This window comes from Sebastes umbrosus, chromosome 23 (assembly GCF_015220745.1).
Source record: "Sebastes umbrosus isolate fSebUmb1 chromosome 23, fSebUmb1.pri, whole genome shotgun sequence".
Lineage (NCBI taxonomy): Eukaryota > Metazoa > Chordata > Actinopteri > Perciformes > Sebastidae > Sebastes > Sebastes umbrosus.
In genome coordinates this window covers 13,849,878-13,875,612 of record NC_051291.1, presented here as the reverse complement: position 1 = coordinate 13,875,612, position 25,735 = coordinate 13,849,878, and the positions used below count along the sequence as shown (strand labels likewise).

Here is a 25,735-nt window from a genome sequence, read left to right as displayed (position 1 = left end):
TGCCAGATGCAGGAAGGACAGCTGGCAAAAGAAAAAAATTGCAGATGTGTGAATGATTTAATTAACAGACTTGTTAATTTAACAGAACACTGAAAAATCAGATGTAGTCGTCTAGACGTGGGCAGTGATATTATAAATAGTTTACAGAATATAATGGATGAATAAATTACACTTTATTATGCCCTTTGGTAGTGTGTGTGACCATTTCAGCCTTCTTTCAGCTGCGTCCCCGACTCCGGCGGTGTAAAACGGACTAGAGAGCAAGTAAAAAAATAAATATAAAAACATAATCCAAAGCGGTGAGCACCCACAGCATACAGCCAGCTGTCCTTCCTGCATTTGTCAGTTTAAACTGTGTTGTTTTTAGTCTGGATTATGACTTAAACTTCGTATTTGTGTAATATTACCATACGATCTGCGCATCGAGCTTTTAATTGGTCTGTAGGCGGTGCTTTCATACGAGTTGATCTCTTATCTCGAACAGGTTTTGAGCAAAAGTTACCATGGCGATCTACCCCGGTAAGAAGCGAACCAACGTCGTAGGATGGAAAACCCAGGGTTAATCCTGAAGTTACCTCGCTAACCCCAAATCCTGCTAGGTAGTACAGGCCTCTGTTGTCACGTAAATGTTGTTTTTTATGGAATGGGAGAGGTGATGGGAGTGGAAGTTTTTCTGCAGAAAAAAACATTTAAGGGGCGAGAAAAAATGTGGGAGAAGTTGGGCAAACTTGTGTGCCCTTGATGTCCACACAGCGAGGGAGAGAGAAAACACACACAGATAATCTGGAACTCATCCAGTCACAGAGGGATCATCCACACCAGACAAAACTCCCCACGTCTGTGACCTTCAGACATCAAACAGGACGTGCCGCTACCATTTGGCTGTTTCTTTGGCATCGGTTCCTGGATCAGGGTCGATCCAAGGCCACCGAAAAACGTATTTATGGTTTCCATCTCTCACACTGTGTGATCCACTTTTTCATCCAACTAGTAGCGCTGGAAGGTCAAACACGACTGCAGCACAGTTCCTCTCGCTGACTTCTAATCAGGTGGAGAAAGGGTTTGTTTAGCATGCAGCGTTCAGAGTCAGAAGCTCACACCTCATAACAATTATCACAGTTCCCCAGGCTCTGCGGAGGAAATCGATAGCACGGGTTCGCTTTGCTCCCATAAGTCACTCAATATGCATTATTCATCTCTGCACTCTGCCACTTCAGGTCCACGTTTAATTACACTTTGCCAGGTAGTTAACCGGCTGCAGTCGTTACTGAGACAATGCGTTGGCTTGCCTCGTGATTCTTCCTGTGTCTGTGCGTGTCAGTGAAGGGACTTACAATGATGGACAGGAGTTTGCCGTAAGTGAGGTGGGCCGGGATATGGTCAGGCTTGGCCCTGAGGGACTCTCTGTACCAGTGGCCTGCTTCCTCCAGCCGGTTCAGCCTCATGTAGGCCTCTCCTGAAACACAACACAGAGGAAGGAGTCAAAAAGAAAACATTTAGAAACTAAAAAAATGCATTTCCTGCAGAAAATGCTGATGCTGATGTGTGAATGCTGATAGCTGAAATGTATGTCATTACTGCATTACTTGAAATGCAGAAATAAATTGCTTGAAAAGTTTTGCATTGCACTGCAGGAAGTTTTAGAAGTTGGTCGAAACCGCTGACCGTGCTGTTCTCATAAGGACGTGTGCTCCACTCTGTGGTTAGAGCAGCGGACTTGAAATTATTAACAGTTAAAAAAGGAGAGAGCTAATTACAGCTAAAATTGTCTACAAATTATAATTCATTCAAATTAAAATATAATAAAAGTGACCAAAAGTTAACCAGATGAACAAAAAACAGTTTAGAGAGTGCTTAGGGTCGGATTTGTATCTTATTATCGTTTCAATAAAATGATGTAAAAATGTATAAATGCTGAACTGAGTCCAAACCCTTGGGGTTTGTAGCTTCCCTACTGTTTACCACATGATGAATACATGAATCTGTGGGTAAAAAGATCCTAGGGACCTCTCTTTTTAAACTAATGTTCATTTTCTCCCTGCAGGATGTCGCAGTTGCAACCGACACTCTGGACGCTATGGGAGCGATGGAGTGGGGAGGGCAAAGCCGGACGTGCTCAAGCTTCTGGTGGTGAATGATAAAGTGTTTGACGTCGAGGAAGTTGTTTGGCCACCACTCGAAAAAGTCAAACTGGCAAAAAGGTAATCAAAGACAGGAGGAGGAAGTGTGATTCAGAATCCATCATGTGTATCTAATTGTAGTAGAGAATACTAAATACTAAATTTTGTTAGCTGAGTTACTGAGTGGCTGAGAGATTTTACAGAAGAAGGACATCATGGCTTAGTGTTTGTCCTGACATGCAGTGTGTGAATTGTGGGACGTTATATACGCAGCTGTGTGCCTTTACAATGTCCAGTCAATTGAATTTGCCACAGGTGGACTCCAGTCAAGTCTGAGACACGTCTCAAGGATAATTAAAGCAAACAGGATGCACCTGCTGACCACAAGCAAACGCTCTGAATACTTCTGTAATTTTCACTTTGTCATTATGGGCTTTTGAGAGTAGATTGATGGACAAAAATTACAATCTTATCCATTTAAACTTGCAACTACAACACAATAAAGTGTTCAAAAAGGGAAAGGGTGTGAATGCATTCTGAAGCCACCATATTTATTTGTATTATATAAATCTCTCTACCTTGTTTCATAGATAAAAACATTAGTATTAAAGCTGCTTCTTGAAAAATTCCTCCCATCTTTTGTTTATTTTTCTAACAGGTGCAGGACAGATGAAGGCCACTCTATCAGGGTCAGCATTCCTCACATGCTGAATCAATACCCCCCCGATGTAGTTGTAGAAAACACAGTTCTTTCTGAAAGAACAATTGTTGTGCTTAAATCTCTATGAGACTTTGTTTGATCTGAGGACACGCTGTTGGCTCCGGGGGTAACATGACATCAGTTTAAACAAAGAAATCCCCTGGACATCGGCTCTAATGCAAACACTGCCCTCCCTCCACCTGACTAAACACACTTCCCCTTCTCATTTAGCTTGTCCGAGGAATGTTTGCAGACATCTCAGCTACGCGGTCAGGATGAGCTTCCAATAATGTAATTAGTGTTACAATAACAAAGAGAGGGATGTGATTTATTGCACGGATTAGCTTCAATCCTCTGCGAGAGGAGAGGACGCGACGTCTGCGCGGTGCTGGAATCAAACAGGTGGTTCCGGTCCGCTGAAGGTTTCTTTTGGCAATAACGTCAATTTGTTGAATTCAATTCAAAGCTCGGATAAAGCGGAAGACCAACAGTGGAAACACAGAAAATGAATCACTGAAACTCAAGCCAAACTGTGTGGTTTTACTCACGTCATAAAACAAGCATGACGTTGTTCTTCAGAATTTTACAGTACGTATCAAATGGTTATGTTACCTCATCAAAATTAACATTTCAAAGCAGGTATTGCCAAAGTAGTATTTCAGTTTCTGCATTACAAACAAAGTTTCAAGGTGAAACAGGCTCCAACAGCAACTTACCCATCATGTTGAAAAGGCTGTGTGGTGCAAACTGTCTGGGCATTTTCTGTACCGCTTCCTTATAAATAGTCAGGGCCTCCTGAGGTTGAGGAAAAAAAAAACGTTAACTTTCCACTTTTTGTTTTGCATCAGCATAATGCAGGCTTTTGTAATTGATGAGGGACTTTAAACGATTGAGCTTTTTAGTCCTGACCTCCTGCTGGCCCTGTTCGTGGAGCAGTTTCCCCAGGTTGTACAGGCAGCTGGTGACGGAGCTCTTGTGGGCGTGCGGGTCCTTCAAGTTTTCGTCTGGAATGTCGGCACAAGTCAGGAAGGTGCGTTTGGCCTCCTCCAGGGTGCCCTGGTTCATCAGGATGATTCCTGTGTTCAAGTAGGCCGCTGTGAGGAGGAGAGGGAATGAATTAAACGGCACAACCTCACAGCAAAAATTCAAAACACAGGGTAGATCTTTTAATACAGAGACGGACACGAGAATCCGAAATAAATCAAAGTCGTTTTCTGATGCTGTTAAACTCAAAAATGCTGATTCATTCACAAATCCAACTTTTTGAGATGATCAACACCGTAAAAAAACACTTCTGGTTGAGTATGTAAGAGTGGACAAGATGTCAGGACAGGACAGAGGTCGAAGGCAGATTAAATTACCATGAGAAAAGTAAGTAAGAAATAAAAATAAATTAGGCTAAAAGGAGATGAAGCTAAGGACGAATTGAAGATAACTTATCAAGTTTGAAAAAGCAGTCTGGAACGTGCTCTGTCCTCTCTCATGAAATTGTCCTTGGTCCAGTAAAAGACTCATCTCACATGCGAGCACTCAAGTGTGAGATCGAATCTCATCATTTCACCGTCAAGCTGGAATAGGCTGAATATGGCCCTTCAAATGATCACGTGGTGAGAGAACGTCTTGTTCAGCATTCAAATTGGAGCGTGATGGTGATCCAATAAACGGGCTCTTAGCTCACATCTAATTCATCAATGTGTGAGGATAACCTAATCGCTGATAACTCTTCTCCTGATCACGACCACCGCCACAAAATGAGACTCTGAGAGTTTTACTTACATGCCAGTGTTGGCCGACTCCCAATGGCCAGTTTGTAATAATGCAGCGCCTCGGTAAAACGCTCATTCTCCTGCAGCAGCAAGCCACTGATAGACACACAATAAAAGCAGAAATGTGAGACGTTTTACAACATCATGAGCAGCATTGCAGAGAATTTGTCTTGCTTTTTTAAATCTGTGCAGGTTTTACCCAAAATTACAGCACGACAAAGTGATGAGGGGACTTTGGGTGAAAGCTGAGAAATAAAACAACAAAAACTTTACCCAGTATACCCAAGCCAGTCGCCAGGAAAAATGTTGGCATTGTACGTTTCTGCAAACCACGGGATACGTTGAAGGTTGAACCAAAAATACGTTTCATAAATATGTTTCATACGTAACGTAACTTGATTACTTTCCGTTACATTTGGATTCCCTCAATACTAAATATGCAAATAAAGACGAGAAAAAAAAAAAAATGTCACCATTACTTTGTATGTAAAGCAGAAAAGACGAACATCATCATAGTACAGTGCAACTTCTGCCTTCCAGCTGTGAAAATGTGACTCAAATCATCTGGCATATTAAGTGTTGCCGGATTTTTAACTTGGAGCAGCAGCAGTACTCATATAAATTAAATTAAATTAAATTAACCTACATGCAAATTTCCTGGTTTGTCCTGTATTAAGTTTGCTGGACCAGAAATTTGAAGCGGTTTACTTCTTTCCTACGAACCGTGTTTTCACGCTAGGATGCCTCTTGGCAAAAAGAATAATCTTGATGAACTGGAAAATGTGCAAACCATCCTGCTTTGCAATTACTTGAAACTGTACTGTGATGTTGTTCCCCTTTTCTGATTTATATACTAAATAATGGTGGTGCTGCCTGCCAGCTTTGCACTAGACTTATGTCTGTCACATGACTCAAGTGTAATGTGCGCACATGTGCATGGTAGTATATCGTTCTTTATTTTAAAATGTATTTTCTGCTATAATCCTGCTAATTGCTTACTTGCTTACTTAAGGTTTAGGCAACAAAACTACTTGGTTAGGATTAGAAAAAAACATGTTTTTTGTTGAATTAATAATGTAACAACGTAACATAACAACGTAACAATGCAACGTAACAACGCAGCGCACCAACGCAACGTAACAACGCAACGTAACAACGCAACGTAACAACGTAACGTAACAACGTAACGTAACAACGTAACGTAACAACGTAACGTAACAATAGAATGTTACAACGGAATGTAACAATGTAACTAGCGTATATAAATAACAACCGCCCTTAGCGTACTTTCTTACGTTAACATTACACAACAAGCGTAAACTTTACTTTTGGTTTCATACAGGACACTAACAGCAACCTCCTGGGTGAAAGTCCGGTGTTAGTTTGACCCAACCGTCCTCAGTGGACTTTCTCCCTCTATATACTCGTTGTTTCACCACGTAATTTTCAATATTGGCCGCTCCATACACTACGTCACTTGCTCTGTGCGTCGCTTGCTCTGCCCGAATGCAAAAAAAAGGGTTAGGGTTAGGGTTAGGTCCACACTCAACATAAACTGTGGTTTGCAGAAACGTACAATGCCAACGTTCTTTTGCAACTGGGCTGATATACTAATGCATAACCTGCAATATGCCAACCATCCATCATATTCAAATACCCCCTAAGTCTCAAAGAATGCAAAAACACCATCACTCTGTTTTCCCTTCTCCCTATGTTGCCTTGCCAGCTTCCTGACACCCGTAACTTGAGAGGGAACAGAGAAGTGGGGGGAAAAAACAGTGTCAGCAGGAGAGCAAGAGGCAAGGGTCTGCTATAAGGTTTTGGCAACTTTGACACTCAGTGTTGCAGGATTGGAGACGGCTTTGTGTCCTCCCACAGGCCCCGCAAACCAAGGCTAATCAAATCAGTAGCAGAAGGTAAAAAGAGCCACCAGAGACACATAAAGTTATTTCCTCTTTGTCACACTCTTGCATCACGCTCAGCTCTGAGTCTCACTTGCTTCTTGCCTCATGTATCAGATCTATTTTTTGCTTTCCTGATGTTCTCCCTGTCTGTCACTCTCTCTGTCAGTATGCCTTTTCCCCTTCTGCTCTTTTCTTGTTCTGCCTCTGTAATCTCAAGTGATGGATGGGAGGCATCGCAAACCCGTTCGTGTCAAGACTTTGCAAACAGGAGGAGGGGGACCGGGTGTCTTTAACACTCACAGGTTATACAGCATGTCAGCCATGTTCCCTCGGTGGTGCAGAGCGTTTCTGTACGCCTTCTCCGCCTCCGCCATCTTGCCCTGGTTCTTCAGTACGTTCCCCAAGTTTCCCCAGGCTACGAGAGACAATGTGTCAGTCAAAAGTTGCACTTTCACAGTGTTGGTATTCATTTAAAAATAGTGTTATCGCAGTCAATTTGTTAAAGGGTAACTTCTGTGTTTTTCAACCCAAAGAAGACTGACCTGAAACCTGACTAATGGAGACGACACATTTTGAAATTGGTCCAGTATTGAAGGAGAACACTGCAACCGCCAGCCGCTAAACGGGCTATAATGCAATCAATTGGGGCAACCTGGCTGTCAGTTTACGTCCACTAAAAGTGCTTGTTTTTGCTTCTCCAAGCGAACAAACAGACAAGCAAAAGGTGAGGAAAACGTTTAATTTCTCTGTAGAGTCATTTCCAAAATGTTGTCAGACACTTATAATAACAATCAGAGCCTCTCAGTGGCAAAAACAAGCACTTTTAATGGACGTAAAATAAGGGTTGTCAGGTTGCCCCAAATGATTACATTACAGCTCATTTAGCAACTGGCGGCTGCAGCGTTTTCCCTCAATACTGGACCAATTTCAAAAAGTGTTGTCCCCATTAATCACTCAAAAACATGGCAAAATAGGGTCGAAAAACACCCTTTAAGGAGTGTACATATTTGAATTACTTCTGTATTTAAATGTAACTATTTCCAAGCAAAACTTGCATGAAGGAGCAGAAAGTATTGTGGTTTTCTCTGTGGGCTGAACTAGTTCCCCAAGCAGAGATGTTATTCAGTTAAACAAGTTTGCGTTTTATTGCTCACGAATCCAACTTTTCTTTTGCGAGAAGAACGTATTATTTCTTCATTCAAAAGTTATACTGTCTTGCTTTAAATCAGCTTTTGATACTCAACGCTGTGCAGAGATTTCAGTCGTGTACTCAAGAAGTATTGAGGTTTGATGCCCATCCCTCATGATAACTCTTGTCTTACCTTTAGCAGGATTCACACTAATCCCAGACTTGTAGAGATTCTCCTCATTGCTCCAGTCTCTGTTTCTTTGAACAGTTCGGAGTCCATTCAGCAGCACTAGTCCCGCACAGAGACACAACAGTAAGGCCTTGCAGCCTCTAGTCCTCAGTCTGACGTACAAGGTTCTTGCACCAGCAGCAACCAGTAAACAGAAGCCTATACTGGGGATGTACAGTACCCTCTCTGCAATGACAAAACCTACATAAAAGAAGAGGTTTGTGGCTGGGATGAAAGGCAATGAGAGGATGCCTAATGAAAATAGTACTAGGTTTTCCGTAGGGGGCAGGGACGCCCGTGGAGGGCAGTGGTGGAGCCCAGCGGACCCGTTCATTGTGGTCTTTGGCGGCCCCTGGTCTGTGTTATGGTTTGTGTCAGGGGCATGGTAACCGTTCCCATTGGTGATTGATTTCCCATTAGCGACGTAGGCTTTCCCATTGGTCTCCTTGGCTTTGGAGGTGGGTCCGCGAAGGCCGAACAAACCCAGGAAGATAAATCCACCATAAAAGGCAACGGTGTGAAGGTTCCTCCAGTCGGCCAAGGACCTCACCAAGGGCACGGCGTCCATGGACCAGTCGAAACTCAGCTTGTCGGGGCAGAGCAGCAGCCAGGCGTTAGCGACCGGCAGGTGGAGGAACGTCAGGGTTCGAGTGAGAAAATGCGGCGAGTCGGCCGCGGGGTTGTCGGAGTTGGAGAAGTTGGGAGGCTTATTGCCCATCCAGTAGAGGCGAGCTGACAGCAGAAGCACTCCCCAGGAAGCCAGCACGCCGAGACTCAGCAAAACGCCGATGTTCTTTTTCTGAAACAGACGAGAGAAAGAAAAATCATACTAAAGGAAAAACACCTAAATCAACATTTCAGTCCAGAAGAGTCTTAGTCAAAAATAGTTTGTCTGTGTTCCAGAGCACCTGAATTTGTTTTCATTTTATTTTAATACCTACCAAGTTATGGGTCTGGATAAGAGCTGAATCAGAGCAACTATAAATGTATTGGTGGTCTCTGTAGACAACAAGTTATTACGAAGGATGTCCCAGTCTTTCAGTATGAGCTGTTACGGTTTGATTTATAGGAAAACGCTTTGAATCCCATATAGAAATAGAAACTGCAAAGCAATCTCAGGAATGTTATTGATAGCTGCCTGGGGCCATAAACCGCACTCGCGTACTATTATACAGCTCTTTGTAACACTAGCATACTTCTTAAAATTAAAATGCACCATAGCCAGAAACAACACAGCTCTGTTTACATGAAAATAGTGAAATACGACATATTCAAAGTGGTGAAAGACACGGTGGGAGTTGGACAGCTGGGCGCTGTAATGGTTTGTCACATTCGGTCAGCAACAATGTGACTGTTTACATCAAGAAATAAGCATTTTTTTAATGGAATATGTCATAATCGAATTGGTGAAAGATGATTATTTTGACTTTCACGCTTGGTTTGCCAATAAATTCGTAATGTAAAGAACGTTTTATTGAGGATAAGAAGGGGAAAAAACAAAAAGAAAAGAGCGCATACTTCCACAATGATGTTTAAGATTATTTCTACAATTTTCCATATACTAGTAAACCACACTCCCGTCAGTTGTGACCTAGTTGAGGTCAACTTTGAAGTAAATTTGAAGCATGAGAGGCTTTCCCTCTCTAAGTCCTTCCTTGTTGCCTGTCAGGATTGCAGCGAGTGTGACTGGTAATCAGCTTAGGGCTCATTGTGTTGGTATGTAGATGCTGTTTACATCTCATAAGAGCATTAATTCTGCAGCATGATCACCATTAGGAGTCTTCTGTCACGCAACACCTTTAAACTAACTGTCTTTCTTGCTTTTGGCGTGTCATTTGTTTGCCACGTAGTCTGTACTGACTGTAATGTAAACGCATCAGCGTAAATATGCTACGATTTAGTGACGTTGAATATAAAGTGAGAAAGACTGCTTCTGGCAGGCGGATGGGGAGGTGGATGGTCAAACCATAGACTGTAAATAAAGATGGACAACGCGTCTCCACTTCCCCTCTGTTGAGGGGGCGGGATTTATGACGTATACTGCAGCCAGCCACCAGGGGGCGATCGAGATGTTTTGGCTTCACTTTTGGGAATCTGTCATGTCGTCCACTTTATATACAGTCTGGGGGTGAAACAAACACACGACTCACAAGCAGGAGACCAGTGTTGGATACCGGTATTGTTTTGTAAGTTACGTTAGTGACGTTTGCGACGCGTTTTCCATACTTATGTAGAGTTGTTTCTGTAATTATTTACTTACTTTACGTACTTAGTTAAGCCCAACAATGATGTTTTTCCTGAACCAAACTAAGTGGTTTTGTTGCCTAAACCTAATAGCAGATGTTACCGTATTTTTTCTTGCATGCTGTACAAATGACACGCGAAAGGCCTAAATTGCGTCCTCATGACTCATGAATGTCCTTGTAATGTCATACTATTTACAGCCTTCCTGTGAGATCCAGTTAAACTGTCACACACCAACCGTTTGTCACTGCTGCCTCAACTGGTGACTCAGGATAATCACTTTTTTGATGCATGAATTAGATTCAAAGACAGAACTGTATGTGATGCTCCTCATGCAAGGCCAAAAGTATAATTCATTTCAGCTGCTTCACTGTATAGATGTCTGCAGTTTGAGCTACAGCTGCTAAGACGTGACAAGGTTGCGCGCTCACACCCTTGACCTCTTTGACCTTTGATCACTGGCTTGTTAAATTACACTCGTTGGTGACAGTGGGGCGAAAAAACGGGAAGGCGTAGCCGTGACACAGACGACAGCGAGACATTTTCTGTCCGTCAGATGCTCTGATGTCAGATTTCTTAAACGCCACATTTTGATATGATGCTTTCTGAAATCAATTACTGCTTAAATCTGATTAAGCGTTGTGTTTTTGTCAAGATTAAGTAAATCTGATTTAATTTCTTTCATTAAATAAATACTTATTATATATAGGCTTGTTGACAGCGACAGCCTGGCGCAGTCCTGACCAAAAATATGCTTTCTGAAATCAATTACTCATTTGTGCCCAAAGACTATATTTAGTATGGTAAGGAAAAATGCCACAACATTTGTTCTGATTGGTCAAAAGTCTTGAAATTTGGTATGGACATACTTTGGGCAAGTATCTAACAGTATAACTTTGAAATTTTTAGATCACATGAAAAATCACACTTTTATTAATAGTCAAAATCAGGATTTTGAGGAAAATGAGGATGTTTATTAAATGTTTCCCCAAATTAAATATTTTTGTACACTGCATATGTGTGCATATCTTTGATATTCAACGTATTATGAGTCACAGATACCAAATACTTGATTGTGCTCCTTGTAGTTTCTGAGATACAGCCATTTTCTTATCATACTAAATTTTATATTTAGTCTTTGGTATTAGTGTTTTGACATTATATTTAGGAAAGAACAGTCGTCCCATTATGTCCTAAAACATAATGTCAAAGACTAGATATAATATGATAAGAAAATTCACTTTTCAGCGAAACAGTTTGACCAATTTTGAAAATGTCTTCACATTTGTGCTTAAGCAAGCCCAGAGAACACTTCTACTAAAGTGAAATTCAAAATCCCAGAGGCAGGCATGGGTTAAATCTAATTAAGTGGTGTGTTTTTGCCAAGATCAAGTAAATCTGATTTAATTTCTTTCATTAAATAAATACTGATTATATATGGGCTTGTTGACAGAGACAGTCTGGCGCAGTCCTGACCGAAAAAGTGCTTCATGTTCCTATAAAAGAGTTTACCTAATGGACTAAATACGACATAACATCATGAGTGATGGGCGCAGAGATGCTGCTCACTTCCTATTTTATGCCCATTTATTCTTCCCGAGCACCAGTAATATGCAATATGAACTCTATTTGAACCTGTGTGGGGGGAATTAGAGGTGTGTGTGCATGCTTTCATAATGTAAATGCTGTTTATACTGTGTGGTATTAAAGCACAGGACAGGAGTAGTAGTAGTAGTTGTGTTATCTTTGATGTCCTCTGATGGCCTCTATAACTCAAAGTGTTAATCCAGTGTTTCTTTTTATCTCCTAAGTGAGTTTACTCTACTGCAGTCATAATTTAGACTCTCTGTATAATCCACTCTGAATGAATTGCACAATAGGCAGATAATAGCTACCTGGAGCAGAAAGAACAAGCTCTCATTTGTCTCATTAATAAACTTTAGAGAGAAATATTCCCTCTCTTACGAGAAGTGAAGCTCGTGCCCGCTTTCAGGAACCACGATGGAAAAGTTATCCATAACAAACCCGTGTTAGGATTAGAATAAGAGGTTTAGCGTTGACTCGCGTGACCTAGACTGGCTTCAGTTTGATTCCTCCACATCTGAAAATGGAAAAGCGTGCGTCCCCTCAGGAGGAAGTGGAGGCACGGCCGGTTACAGAATGCCACTTGTCGATAGTAAGATGGAAAAGAGCCAGTTCAAGGAGTTCAACATTTTTGGAGAGGCAGCAAAGGAAGTGAGAAAAAAAAATTGGATATTGATTTGGATGCTGAAAGGCGGCACACAAAGGATGAGAGAGAGTGCCTTTTACACAAAAAGGTTGGGGGTGGGGGGGTGTGCTTATTGATGGATGAGCCCATATTGCCTGTCACGGGAGGAAACTGTCTGAGAAATCCAATTCTGCTTGGCATCAGAAGATAAGCCAATTCCAGCGAGAGAGTCATTTGTGGTATTAAGGTGAATGAGCTTCATTTTACCCCTCGCTGCCTTGTCTATTTCCAAATCGTTCCTTAATTGACTTCCCGATCAATCGCACAAGTGAAACTGCAAAGCACGTTATAGAGCGGAGGCTGGCTCTGCTTTTTAAATGATGACCATGAATTCACAGCAGCAAAATAGCCGTAGTTTCTCTATACTCTTTCTTATTAGTGCGTTCTTAAGCAACAGGTTGTTATTGAAGCAGGCAAGAAGTGGAAGGATCGCTATAGTATGACTTTCCCTCTCCACTCAGTAGAGTCTTCAAAAATAGATTTTCAATAACCCAACATCCCCCCTCTAACAACTGAATCAGTCCCTACTCAAGTACACCCTTTAATTGCTCTAAAAGTCCTTTAACCTCTTTACATCTCATTGGTTTTTCTAACAATTCCAGCTTACGTTGTCATTCTATGGTCAGAGGAATATTGAAATGGCACTATCCTGCCTAATAAAGCCCTTAAAATGAGCCAAATATGTGCTTTTTGTGGTGATTTAAAACTCTAATATCTCTCTTATTGTACACATATCACATTTTGAGTAAGAACAGTGGCTTAACGCCTAAAATGAATCATAAAATGGGCAGCAACATCTCTCATGGGGTATCTATGAATGTGCTCTGGGGATTTAGACATTTTCTTAGTGCTCACTGTGACTGCTGGCTGGAGCAGCACAGGTGTAACTAATCACATTAACGACGTCCAGTCAGCCAGCAGCACAGAGCTCATTAAGGTTATGAGTCACACCTGTGTTTGACAAGCCAGACTACCACTACAGACTACTACAACAACGGCCTACTCTGCTTCTACATGTCCCGGTATGTACAAAGAAACATCGGACAAATTACATTACGGCTGAGTTTTTTCTAAAAACTCGATGAAAAATATGAAATTTCCTTTTTTAACAAAGTCTCAAAGACTTAAATTAAAGCTAGAGTGCGGGACTTTTACATATAAATGAACGTCCGTTACATTCAAGCTCTTGCCATTCGGGTTCATACGAGTGCACCTCATGGCAGCGTCACTACGGCAAGCATAAACCACGCTTAAGGGCGCATTTCCAACAGATGCAGTGATGGAGGGCGTCTAAACGCGTTCCATTCATTTCCTACGGAAAGCAGGAGAAGCAGTCACCCAGTGCATTGTGGGAGTGTTACGGCTAGTAGGAGGGGGTCTGGTACTGGGTCTGTATTTGCATAAAGTTGAAAAATCTCAACTTTATGCAAATGAGCCCCGTCCAGCACAACGCGTCCGGCTCACGAAACTTGGACCAAGCTGTCAAACAAGGTGATTTAGTTCTAAAAATGAAACGGGAGTCAGCAGTGGCATGGCCTATTTCTCGCCTCAAATGTTTTCAGAAATAGATTTTGGTGGATTCTTTAGATGGAATAACAGTGTAACCATGTTGTTTGCTGTTTGAAATGGCGAGCAGACAGCCAGCGACCAATCAGGTGCATTCCACAATAGGGTACCGCTTGAGCCAGTTCAGTGGAGCAGCACATCCCCTAGAGTCCTCGCCGGATCTGGTGGACATGTCGACATGTTAAGTTTAACACCACCAGGGAAAGCATGTATTTCGCAGTATATGAAAGCGTCTGTGGCGTCTTTCCCGCTCTGGCGCGTACAGTACATGCCTGCAGGTGAGCTCGCCGCGTCTCCCTAGCCCCCAGGAGCCCTCTCTTAAAGTCTTCCATGCAATTTTTTTTTTTACGTTAATCCTTCCTCTGAACGCTGAGTTTCTTTTTTTTTTTTATCTTTGGAGCGTCAACTCCAGAGACTTTTTTTGGATGCTTTCGCCATAGTCCTATCTGCTGCTCCATCGTAATTACTCTCACTGACGGAGAGGGGGAGACAAAAGTTCCGCACTCCAGCTTTAAGTCAAATTCAGCCATTTTTATATTCTTCTTCCCATATTTGTGGCCATTTTAACTATGGCACATGCAAACACAAAGTCCGGCAAAAGATGTTTCGTATGGCAAGTTTCCCGGACTGAAATCCGTACAAGGTTAGCCACAATACATAATGCAGAGGCGTACTTTCTAAATTTACTTTCTTCTAATTTCCCTGTTTCCAGCTCTACTGCTGTCTAACTTCCTGGGAACATGTTCTAGCTATGATTGGTTGGCCTTCATGTGATCTGTGTGTATCCATGGAGGACGGCTGGCATAATCCCCAGCCAACTGTCAAACCTAACATCCCGCTCCCTCCAAGCCTTTGAACCTTCCACATATCTCCTCCACTTTGGATCCTCATTTGGAAATTCAGCGTCAATTTCTGTGGTTTTCCCTCCACACTGCTTTTTATTCTCTTTCAGTTTATTATCCACTTTTCTTGAATTAACCCCTCTCTCTCTCTCTCTCTCTCTCTCTTTCCGCACATAAACATACAGCATTAAGCTCCCAAGCCTTCATCTTTTAACGGTGCCATTCATTATTAGCTCTGCTTTTTATTAATCCCAGAAGTGTGTGGTCTGCCTGTTGACACTGTAGCGTGCAGAGTGTTTAAAACACGTCTGAAGAAAAACGGCGGGATACGGCTCAGTTCATACGCGCCCAGTTCGGTCTGACGCAAGACAGCAGGGGATCAATCTTCCGGTCTTTTCTTGTTAAAGTCATGTCCAATTTGAACTGCTCGTAACTCTCTCCAGCATACGGGGGGCTGATCGCGCACGGAGTTTCTACTGCTTGTGTGAGAAAATTAAATCAAAATGTTATCTTGTTAACCTCTAAAGTCTATTTTAGAAAATGCTATTACAATTATCATAAATTTCTCCAAAAAATAAAGACAAAATGAAACAGCAACTATCATGACAACCATAGCCAACTATTCTTTAAAATATTATCTAAATATAATTTTGCATTAAAGTTGAGCTACATCAAACTACGGCAGAGCAATTATTTCTCCGTGACATGTGCATGGAAAGGCCTACAAACTTCTGGACACGCTGTGTTTGCACAACACACCATCCAGCGGCGTTCATATTTGATGCATTACCAGTGACACGCTAAATTGTGATGAAAGGTACAACGAGGCATGCATGCCGTTCTTTTTCCAGCTCCCTAATGCGTACTGGATTCTGCTGACTTGGCGCAACTCAGCCAAGTCTTCAGACAGCAGCGTTGGCTGGCATTGAGAGGGCTGACTTTGATAGAGTGACCTAATTACCCCATTAGTTCTCTCCCTGAAAGCCCTGCCGCTGCTGGCACAGAGACCTGTAATGAGACGGGTCACAGGTTGAAGCCTCGCGGGCTGTCCACCAAGACAGCTGATAAAAGCAGGGGGGGGGGGGTGATGGTGGTGTTAACTTGACATTTAAAGAGCTTCCTTTTTGAGTAATATAGGGGCATCAGTGTGAAAGACAACATCCTTGATGATCTTGATTAAATGTCATGCATCTGATTTAGCTTTGTTGGCTTTGTTGTCGTTACTTGAAAGACAACTATGAACACCAAGTGCAAAATACAGCAGGCAGATCAGTTCTTAATTGGCATGAAAAGTGATTTAAGGCTCCATTTACATTTGTTAGATTAAATGTCTTGTGTCCGCATAAAAATCCACGTACAAATTGAACCATTTTTACCACAGTAAGCTAATCAAGGTTATAAATGATTTGAACGCCAGCACCAGCTAAGTCAACGTTAGCTGTGCTATGTTTGGAAATACCTTAAAGGGTTGGTTTGGATTTTTTTGAAGATGTATACTCCCACGTTCTTTGAGGTAAAATTACTGTTTTTGTGAATGTAGTCTGGTGGCTTTGAAGAGAGCGATATCATGGCTTCAGTTCCTCGTCAGAAAGGGCTGTTTGATGGCGAGGTAAAGGGGCTGTGGATGGGAGCAGCAGAAAATAGCTGTCTTCAAAGCCACCAGACTCCATTCACAAAAACAGTACTTTCACCTCGTAGAACATGTGAGTCGCTGGTCTACCGCTGCATCGATCGGTTAGTTTGTTTGTGAACTAACGTGGAGTCCACAGCAGTACATTGCTTAGCTTCCGTGCCGGTACCTGTCTGCTTCTCCAAACTGGGAGCATGCCGACCGCCATCTAAGTTACTGTAGATAGTACATATGTAAGTATATGTAGTACGTCATCAAGCAGAAACCTACGTCAGGTCACGTGAGGAAACACTTTTACAGGGCTTGGAAAAATAGCATTTTGACGCTAAAACATACGTACTGGACCAAAATTTTAATGTTTGGATTTGAATGTGAGGAACACAACTGGGAAGCTATAGAATGATATAAAAAAAACAAAAATGATTAAGATGCCACATATGCATCACCGTTGGCGAGATCACAAATGGGAATGCTATGTTTTTGTTTTCCCATGCTACATGCAAATCAGTGTTGGCCCCACACCAGCCAAGAGTCTGGTGTTAATGCAGCTGAACATGTTTAGTGGGATATGACAAGTTGAACTGAGCAATTTAAAACATGTTTGTTCAGTTAAGATGTTTTTTGCTGAATCCAACTTATTGTGTGTAAGATATGTTTAGAATAAGAATAAGAAAATGCCCTACTTTTGGCATTCCAGCATATGCACGGAAGCTAAATAAAGAGCAGAAGTTGCCACAGAGGGTATCGCTTCACAGCCCAATGCTTCTGCTACGAGATAATTGGCACGACATCCCTCAAACCGTCAGCTGGTTACACTGAACTTAATTTGCGTGCCTGCAGCGCTCATTGAGACAAACGAAGACGAGGAGTGCGTAACACTAAGAACACAATAAAAAAACCTTAATTGTCTGTGTGCCTCAAGTAAGATGCTATCTATATCGTCTTTCATCTGTCTCCAGGTTCACACATTGAAGTTTCAGTATAAGAACATCCAAAAGTGTTGAGTATGGGGGATTAGGGAGATTTATTTGAGGAACTATATTTAATTTTACACCTTTTGATTTAGAGCTTTTAACGCGGCATAATCACTGACGTCTTTGTTATTCAGTCAAGTAAATGCTTCAAATCCTCACTCAACATTTAAACAAACACCTTCTAATGAAATCTATCTCGCTCGCCAAAGTTTCACAGTTTACCTCAGGCTCAGCAGAGAGATCTGACGTTCCCTAATACCAACAAAAGCAAACTATTTCCACGGACTCGTCTATCGCCTGGAGCCTCATTCATCAACTTGTTTTAGGCATTGACAAACTGAGTGGAAAGAACAATATTCTCATGATCCCAGCACGTAATACTCACTCTGCCTTCTCAAAAGGCTGCAGCGCCAACACCACACCTTCCTTTGTCTCCATCTATACACTTTCTAACTCTCCCTCCGTCCACGCCTCGTCTCATTTCAAATCTCATCTGAGTCTGATTAGGGAGTTAATAGGATGAGAAATGGAGTGCTGGCCGAAGCGAAGCGCATCTGTCTCCTCTGCTACACCGCGGCTGATTTGCATTTCCTTATTGTTTTGTGGCTGCTGCGAGGCAGCGGTCAGATAATGGGATCTGGAGGATTTTTCAATCTTTGGCTTCATTGTGGAAGAAATTGGAATTTTTTTTTTATTTGAATAAAAAATAGCACGTGCTGCATCACTCTCCGCCAAGAATGTTTGCAACCGTCTTTCAACGGCTACTGTAGTGGCAGACGCCAAGCCGTCCATTCCCAAAGTGCTTAGAGGGCACAGTAGGTGAGAAAGACCAAGAACAGATAAAGGAAAGGAAGTGAGGGCATAGTTTCCCTCTCCCTCGCTTATGCGTTCCTCTCCCTTTTGTGTTCCCATGCGTCCCGAGACGTCTGGCTCATAATCGAGGAAACGGTTGCCCCCGTGGCTGGCCTCGCCACACAACGAGCTCCCCGCCAAGATAACGGTGACCGGGGCAATAGAGGAGGACATTGCCAGAGTGATAAACGATCCAGATGTGCTGGAGGCGGCGGTGAGACGCTGGAGGGGGGGGGTTTGGCACCAGGAACCTGACGGGCTGGCACGGGGATGCTGGCCAGGACTATTGTGTCTGGGCAGAGAGGTGGAGGCTGCTGGTGATATCCCAGCTCTCTCTCTCTCTCCAGTGTGATAAATACACAGAGCTATGGGGATTTTTTTCATGACAGCTTCTGACAAGTACTGAGGGTGATGAAATCTTTCAGAACGTACTGCAACAGACTGGAACATGCAGTGCTGGATGTCTTTCAAGTTTTGGTTTCATTTTCAAGTCTCTACTGCCTTTGTTTATACAGGACAGGGGGAGACGAAAAACAGGAATGCCCGATGATACAATACAATCCCAACAGGATTAAGAAGGTTCGAAATTTCTCAGTAGATAATTTTTTTTTCTTTGTTTTTCATAGTTGAGATGAAATGTAACCAGTCTTCCACCCCACTGACTCACCTGTGGGTCAGTCAGTACAGACCAGCGTTGTAGTCAAGACCACCTAAACCGAGACCAAGTCATGATCAAGACCAGAGTGTATCGAGATTGAGACAAGACCAAGACTTTAAGGAGTTAAGACCAAGTCAAGGCCAAGGCAGGCCGAGACCGAGCGAAGACCAAGAGCAGACGAGTGCAAGTCCAAGCACTGCCCGATCTTTAAATAAAATCCCGAGGTCCTCTTTGTCTGAGACCGAGACAAGACCGAGCAGAAATGCGGTCGATTCCGAGACGAGGCCGAGACCTTGGTACAAACTCAAGCTGTGCAGCCAATGCTTGACTCAAACCCACACAACTATACTTTAAATTCTAGGCAAGAGTCCAATATGTCATATACAGTATATGCATATTAAACAAAAGTTAGGCCCTGAATCATATTTAACATCTCGCTTATCTAGAAGCCAAAGATCTTTAGTTGCACAGTAGAGAACTGGTATTCCTCCTCTGGCCATTGAGGTTGGCAGATTCAATAAATATGTAGGAGGAAAACAGATGGATTGAGACGAGGAGAAATAAGTACTCTACATTCTTTCTTGTCTCTGGTTTGCATTCATGATCATATATTTGTCTGCTTCATCATCTGCAAAAGAGTTACATCCTTTTTCCTGCTGCGTAGATACTCTAACACGATTTAGCAGCTTTAATAAATGACGACCGGGTACAATTTGAAAGGCAGGTGTTGTTTTGCATCTGCGCTGAGGCCTTAGCAGTCGTGAAAGCACACACACACACACACACACACACACACACACGTGAGTCATTTCTGCCGAGCACCGAGAAGAAAAACCACCATAACTCCCTCTCTCTTTCTCCCCTCTCTGATCTCTCGTGGCCGCTCACCGCAGGCCCTCTAATAACAGTTGTGGGTTATCATCCTGCCAGAAACGACTACTGGAGAAGCCGCCCCACAGGTACGGTAAAGCATACTTGAAGGTAGGACGTGTTTTCATTCGGAGGCTGGCTGTGTAAATAAGATAGTCACGCTCAAGTTTGCTGCGGCTTGTATACCCCCAGAATGTTCCATAGGACGTTTTGTGATGTATTATACAAGGATACATCACAAAACCTGGCAACAAACAGAGGTATTTATAGATGTTTCCTCCTATAAAAAGATTCCCAAGCACGCACACACACACACCATCAAGAGCCAGACTGTCCTTGCTCACTAAACCCAAGGGGACTTTTTATTACGCTAGTTATGCATTTTACGAGGGCCATCATGCTGGCTAAGGAGCCGTTTCACTAATCAAATGTAGAGTGCCGATGAAAGGAGCTTTTCCAGTCACACACTGATCCCCCATAATCAGATGAGTCACCGCGTCAAGGTTGTGTCTCTCAGATAACTTGAGTTTGAAGGGTAGTCCTGTAGTTTTCTTTCCTGCAGAGGAAGCACAGTGTGCGTATTTGTTTGGACAGCTTACTCAACAAGCGGAGCAAATTATTTACCAGAGTGGGGACGTGTTATTGTTTTTCCGCGCATACCTTTTGTCACCTTGAATTGAAAAACACACACCCCGAAAATAGCTTTTTCCTGTGCTACTGCTCCCGAAACAAACATAATGAGGCTGAGATCCTAATCTAAATTTCCCCTGCATTAATGTGCATCTATTTACTGCGGCAAACCGGGAGTCGGTGGCAGCGTTGCGAGGAAGTGGAAGACTTCCCCTGTGCATATAGTTTCTTTCCTGTTTAGCAGATGACAAATGAGAATACTTTTCAGGCACCAACTGTGCGGTTTGCGCCGGCAAACAGCTTTCCTAATTACGCTCCTAATGAAAAGCAAACAGCGTGCACACACAAAGCTTAATCCAGCATACAGGAACCGTGAACAGCTGGCTGGATGAGGTATGCCTCTGAGGGACGGAAGAGGAAACTGGTACAGACGCCAAGAGCCGGTGAACACACCAGCAACCCATTCATTTACCTTTCCTAGCAGGAGGAGAAGCGCTTGGCGAAACCGGAGCCTCTGGAACACGAAGAGGTCATACACGGCCGACACGGCCAGCACCGTCACCCCTTGCTCCTTCCACAGCATGCTGGCGGCCGCGCACCACAGGCTGCCCAGCATCCAGCCCCAGCACCAGGCGACCGAGCTGCCGCCGCATCGCCTGGTCGGAAAAGTCCCATGCGGGTCCCTGCGAAGTCTACAGTGTCTCGCGTAACAGAGAAGAGACAGCAAAAAAAACAACGCGGCGCCGACGTCCGCCCTACCGACCACGCCGGAGACCGCTTCCGTGTGAACCGGATGGGAAGCGAAAAGAAGGCCGGCCAGCAGGCTCCACAGTCCTCCGCCGAGGAGCGGGCGACTGAAGGCGGTGAAGAGGGCGGTGACGAGGCCGTGCAGCGCCACGTTCAGCAGGTGGTAGCCCCACGGACGCAGGGCGTGCAGGGTGTAGTTGAGGCGGAAGGAGAGGGTGCAGAGCGGACGGTAGGACTTGTGGCTGCCGCTGTGAGTGAGCAGGGTACCCCAGAAGTCGTCGTACAGGATGTTGGCCCACGGCGTCTCAGGAAGAAGGTCCTGGTTGGTCTTGATGGCTCGGCTAAAGGAGCAGAAAAAAAAATATGTTTTTAACCATGAAGTTCACAACATGATACATAATGAATGGTTGAATGTATTCATTTTATTATTTCGGATCCTTTAAAACAGTAAGTTGTGGACCATGAAACCAAAACAATGAACTAAAAAATTTCTATAAATACATATTCTATTTTGAAACTAAGCATTTTAACATGCAAGTGATTAAACCATTAATCGTCAAAAAGATTTACAGCAGATGTACAACACGGCCTCGTATGGAATAATATGTTTTCCACATTGCTGATGATCCAGTCATGAGTGAAATTTAATAGACAAATGCGATGAGGACGCCAAATGTAATAAAAAGGCCACAGAGTGTGTGATTAAATACACAGACGTGTGCATTGTTGCTCTCTCTCACAAACACAGCATGTACATATGTCACAGGTACCTTGCATGCACACACACACACAGAGGTGGTTTCACACCCCCGAGGCTGCTGTGGATTCTCATAATTAGCGGATCATTACTGGGGACACGAGCTGTATTCGTGTGCACTCACAAACTGCAACAAATGAGCTTCACCACAGGGATTAAGAGTGATGGATGACAGCTACAACAACTCAGAGACGAATGGGAGAATCCCCCTCAAGACAAAGTGTTATAGATAACAAAAAAATGTAAAATTAGAAATTGGATCAAAGATGAAGTTGGCATATATATTACACACTGATTGTCAATAATAAAAATATCTTTTAGAAGAATTACCGCCTCACAGTTTAATGCCTCCAACCAACCAGTCACGCTGCAGTTTTTATCCATGCCTGTCCAACGTGTCATCACTTCATCATTTTATCCTATTAGACGTGTGTGAAATTGTCATAATTAGCACATGGTCACAATGACCATGACCTTTGACCACCAAAATCAGTTTATCCTTGAGTCCAAGTAGACGTTTGTGCAAAATTTGAAGAAATTCCCTCAAGGTGTTCCTGAGATATCGCGTTCACGGACGGACGGACGGACCTCCCGAAAACATAATGCCTCCTGCCACGGCTATTGCCGGTGCAGAGGTATAAAAAGAATTGTATCTTTCATTTGTCCGCCGAACAACGCGGAATAACGTGTTTCGCATCATCCTCTGGCAAATGAACGCCGGGCCGAGCGGTGAGCCGAACATTTTTCATTTGCACATACCACCCATATTGCAATAAGTCGGCAACGTTTCCCTTTAAGCCTCGAGCCCAGGGGTGGCAAACCAGAAAAAAAGCCATGCCGCTCTAGAGAAACACATAAAAGCACCACTTTAAATCTTGTGTTTACCAGAGATGTGCTCCTAAGTTTCCTGTAAATAAATCATTCATCGTGAAAAGAGCATAAAAAAATGACCAATCAACTAAAGAAAGACCAAAACGACCGATTAGTCGACCAATGGACCAAGAGGGGGGCAGCCCTCGATACGATGACGGGAGTAACTTGATGCAAAAATGCTTCTTGAAAAGGGCTTCATAAAAACTACACTCAGCTGTAAACAATGCCACCTAATGAGTACCAAGCTGACTCGAGTACTGGAGCAAACACAGAAAATCTTATTTCACTTGATAGTGAATATATAAAAGATTCATTATAAAAGGTACCAGTACTAGAAGGAAAACCATTCTGTCCGTTCTGTCCTTTGAGGACAACCACAACTCCATGCCACACACATTGTATTTGCATGTTGAAAACTTATGATTATGTGAGAATGAACGTCATAAAAATGTGTGTTTCCAAGAGATTCGATCGCGCCGGACCCAACGGCAATCTTCTTTTCTCAGGGCTTCGATTACGATCAGCGCTGTTTCTGTGGCAGTGCGCGGCGCAGCAGAGAGAGGGAAAAGGACAGCGACAGGGGGGCCAGCCGAGGACTTCCTTTGTCTAGAGATTGTAACTTAGTGCTGAGAGCATAAAGGAGAGGGAGGGAGAGACGGAGCTGCCAGCCTCCCTGTACCCAGCATGACAGCAGCAAAGGTAGCAGGGATTGACAATGAGTGAAAAAAAAAAACAGTGTTAAAGCGAGAATTGCTCAATGTGTTAATTCTAATTTAAATGTGTGTCCGTCAACAGCCCTTGTCATCGCGTGAGCTACACTAAATTCCTTTATTTCCCAGGATTGTTCTCTGACAGTTGGCTCTGAGTTGCAACAACCCAAAGGGGAACTCTCCCTTGTCCGATATTTCTAAGAGACCCAATGCATTACATCATCCAGTTCCACAGTGAGTTATTATTTATAAATGTTTTACAGTCCCAGTACAGTGCGGAGAGTATGATACAACGGCGGGAGGACTCAGGATATAAGAGCAATAAATATATAATGATTACCAATACTGAAAGTTTTATATTTACCACTGACTCTTTCCTCAAAATTCACATAAAAGATTTAGATTCATTGCTGAAACAGAATAAATATGTCCACCAAAATCTGCGATTGTCTCTATGTATTTTCCTTGTCCCCCTGAGGCGATAACAGCACACTATCAAAATCCAAACATGGCTACATTCACCCTCAACCCAGCTCCCTCGCGTCCCCCTGGCATGCCTTGGATCTGAATCCTCTCTGGTGATAAATAATTTAAATATTCAAATCAGCGCCAGCCACTCATCCTCCCTCCCTGCTCCCTCCCTGCTCCTGCCCGGCACTGCACGGTGGAGGAAAAAAGAAAGACCATGAGGGTTTCGGGGAGATTGTGTGTGTGTTGGTTGCCTATTATAGGGATAAATAATAAATAGTACATGCAAGGTGTCTGTCTTTTGTGTCGGTGACAGCAGAGTCCGCGCTGACGGCTTCATTGAGAGCGGTCGTCGCTGCAGCGGTGCAGATAGAGTGGTCTCCCGTAGTGATTGCTCTTACAGAGGGGGGTCTTTTGTATTCAGCCACCGTATGTGGGGCAGGCAGGCAGGCTGCGGGGCACTCTATTCACAATCCTCAAAGTACAGGACGGGTTTGGTCTTTTCAATTTTCTTTTTTTTTTCTGTGTGGGGGAGGTAAAATCGGAGGGATTTCCATCAGGGAGCTGAAAGGAGACATTTTTTTTTTTAGGTCCATTTGTAATAGGGTGAGGTCTTCTTTCACCTGTCCCCCCTGCTTTTTAGAGAGGAGAAAATTGGCTGTCTTTCAGTGTTTGGGTATGTGTCTTTTGAATATGCAAATGAAAGCACTCCACCACCTCCCCTACAGTGATCTCACCACCAGTGATTTGCTTTTTTCATGTGCTGTGGCCGCCCACAGATGCACACTGGGCCTCTTGTAGGGACTGTAGGCAAGTATGCATTGAATGTGCAGCGACTGACATTTTCTGTACACTGATTTTGAAGTAGAAGGCATTATTCGTTATTATACTAGATCAGTCTCAAAGGAGGTGGACAAAGAGAGGAAGAGGGTTTTTTTTTTAAAGATGACTCCATGATTTGGTGGAATGGAGATAGCATCTCCCCAAAAATACAGCTACTGTAAGGTGGAGCAGATATTCCATCCCTTTGTGCAACGGCAGCAGCTATAAAAAGAGTTGGCACACCCTAATCTGTAAGGATACTCTTTTAATTATATGTTTCCATGTTTAGTACAAGGGAATAAAATGCACAGATTTTCGACTATGCCCTCCTCAGTGTACAATATTCATGTAACTGAAGGGCATTTTCACGAGAGACTGTCACTAGAGCTGCAATGATTCATCGGTTTGAGTGATTCTTTAAGGAAAAAAAAGTTTAAATTCTCTGATTGCAGATTCTTAAATGTGAATATGTTCTGGTTTCTTCACTCCTCTATGACAGTAAACTGAATATCTTTGAGTTGTGGCCAAAACAAGACATTTGATGACATCACCTTGGGCTTTGGGGGAACACTATCAACATTATTCCCGACAATGAAAATAATCATTAGTTGCAGCCCTACCTGTCACCAACACTGTTAATCAGATTATCAGCAGGTGTATGTACAGTATGTAATGGATACTGCTTCAGTTTTTTCTCATAAAATATTTGCAAAGCCAATTTTATTCATTTTAAATCATGCTTCTTTTTTTTTTTTACAGGAGTTGCTCGCTAGTATTCTTCTTTATGGCTGATGCTTGTCATATTGCTACATTTCTTTGCACATTATCGTCACCAGCTGTCAATCAGCGGAAAAGTGAGAAAACCTGCGACAGTAATGTTTGTCGCATCACCTACATTCTTGTAAATACATTTTCTACACAAATGCCACATGGTTACCTTTTTTTAAACCTGATAAATTAAACATGAGTACAACC

General features: G+C 43.0%; 1 protein-coding gene and 1 long non-coding RNA gene across 2 annotated transcripts in view; one reads left to right on the top strand and one right to left on the bottom strand.

The window, feature by feature from the left end:
* The window catches only part of tmtc2a (transmembrane O-mannosyltransferase targeting cadherins 2a), a 63,631-nt gene that overhangs the window by 13,244 nt on the left and 24,652 nt on the right, over positions 1-25,735 (bottom strand). The window contains 7 exon segments of the mRNA XM_037761158.1: positions 1,335-1,456; positions 3,537-3,615; positions 3,730-3,914; positions 4,597-4,682; positions 6,791-6,905; positions 7,813-8,647; positions 20,856-21,471. Coding sequence (XP_037617086.1) covers positions 1,335-1,456; positions 3,537-3,615; positions 3,730-3,914; positions 4,597-4,682; positions 6,791-6,905; positions 7,813-8,647; positions 20,856-21,471 — 2,038 coding nt within the window.
* Positions 489-8,553, top strand: LOC119483107. Its single transcript, XR_005205619.1, has 3 exons — positions 489-622; positions 2,085-2,091; positions 8,544-8,553. It is a non-coding gene; the product is annotated as an uncharacterized LOC119483107 (long non-coding RNA).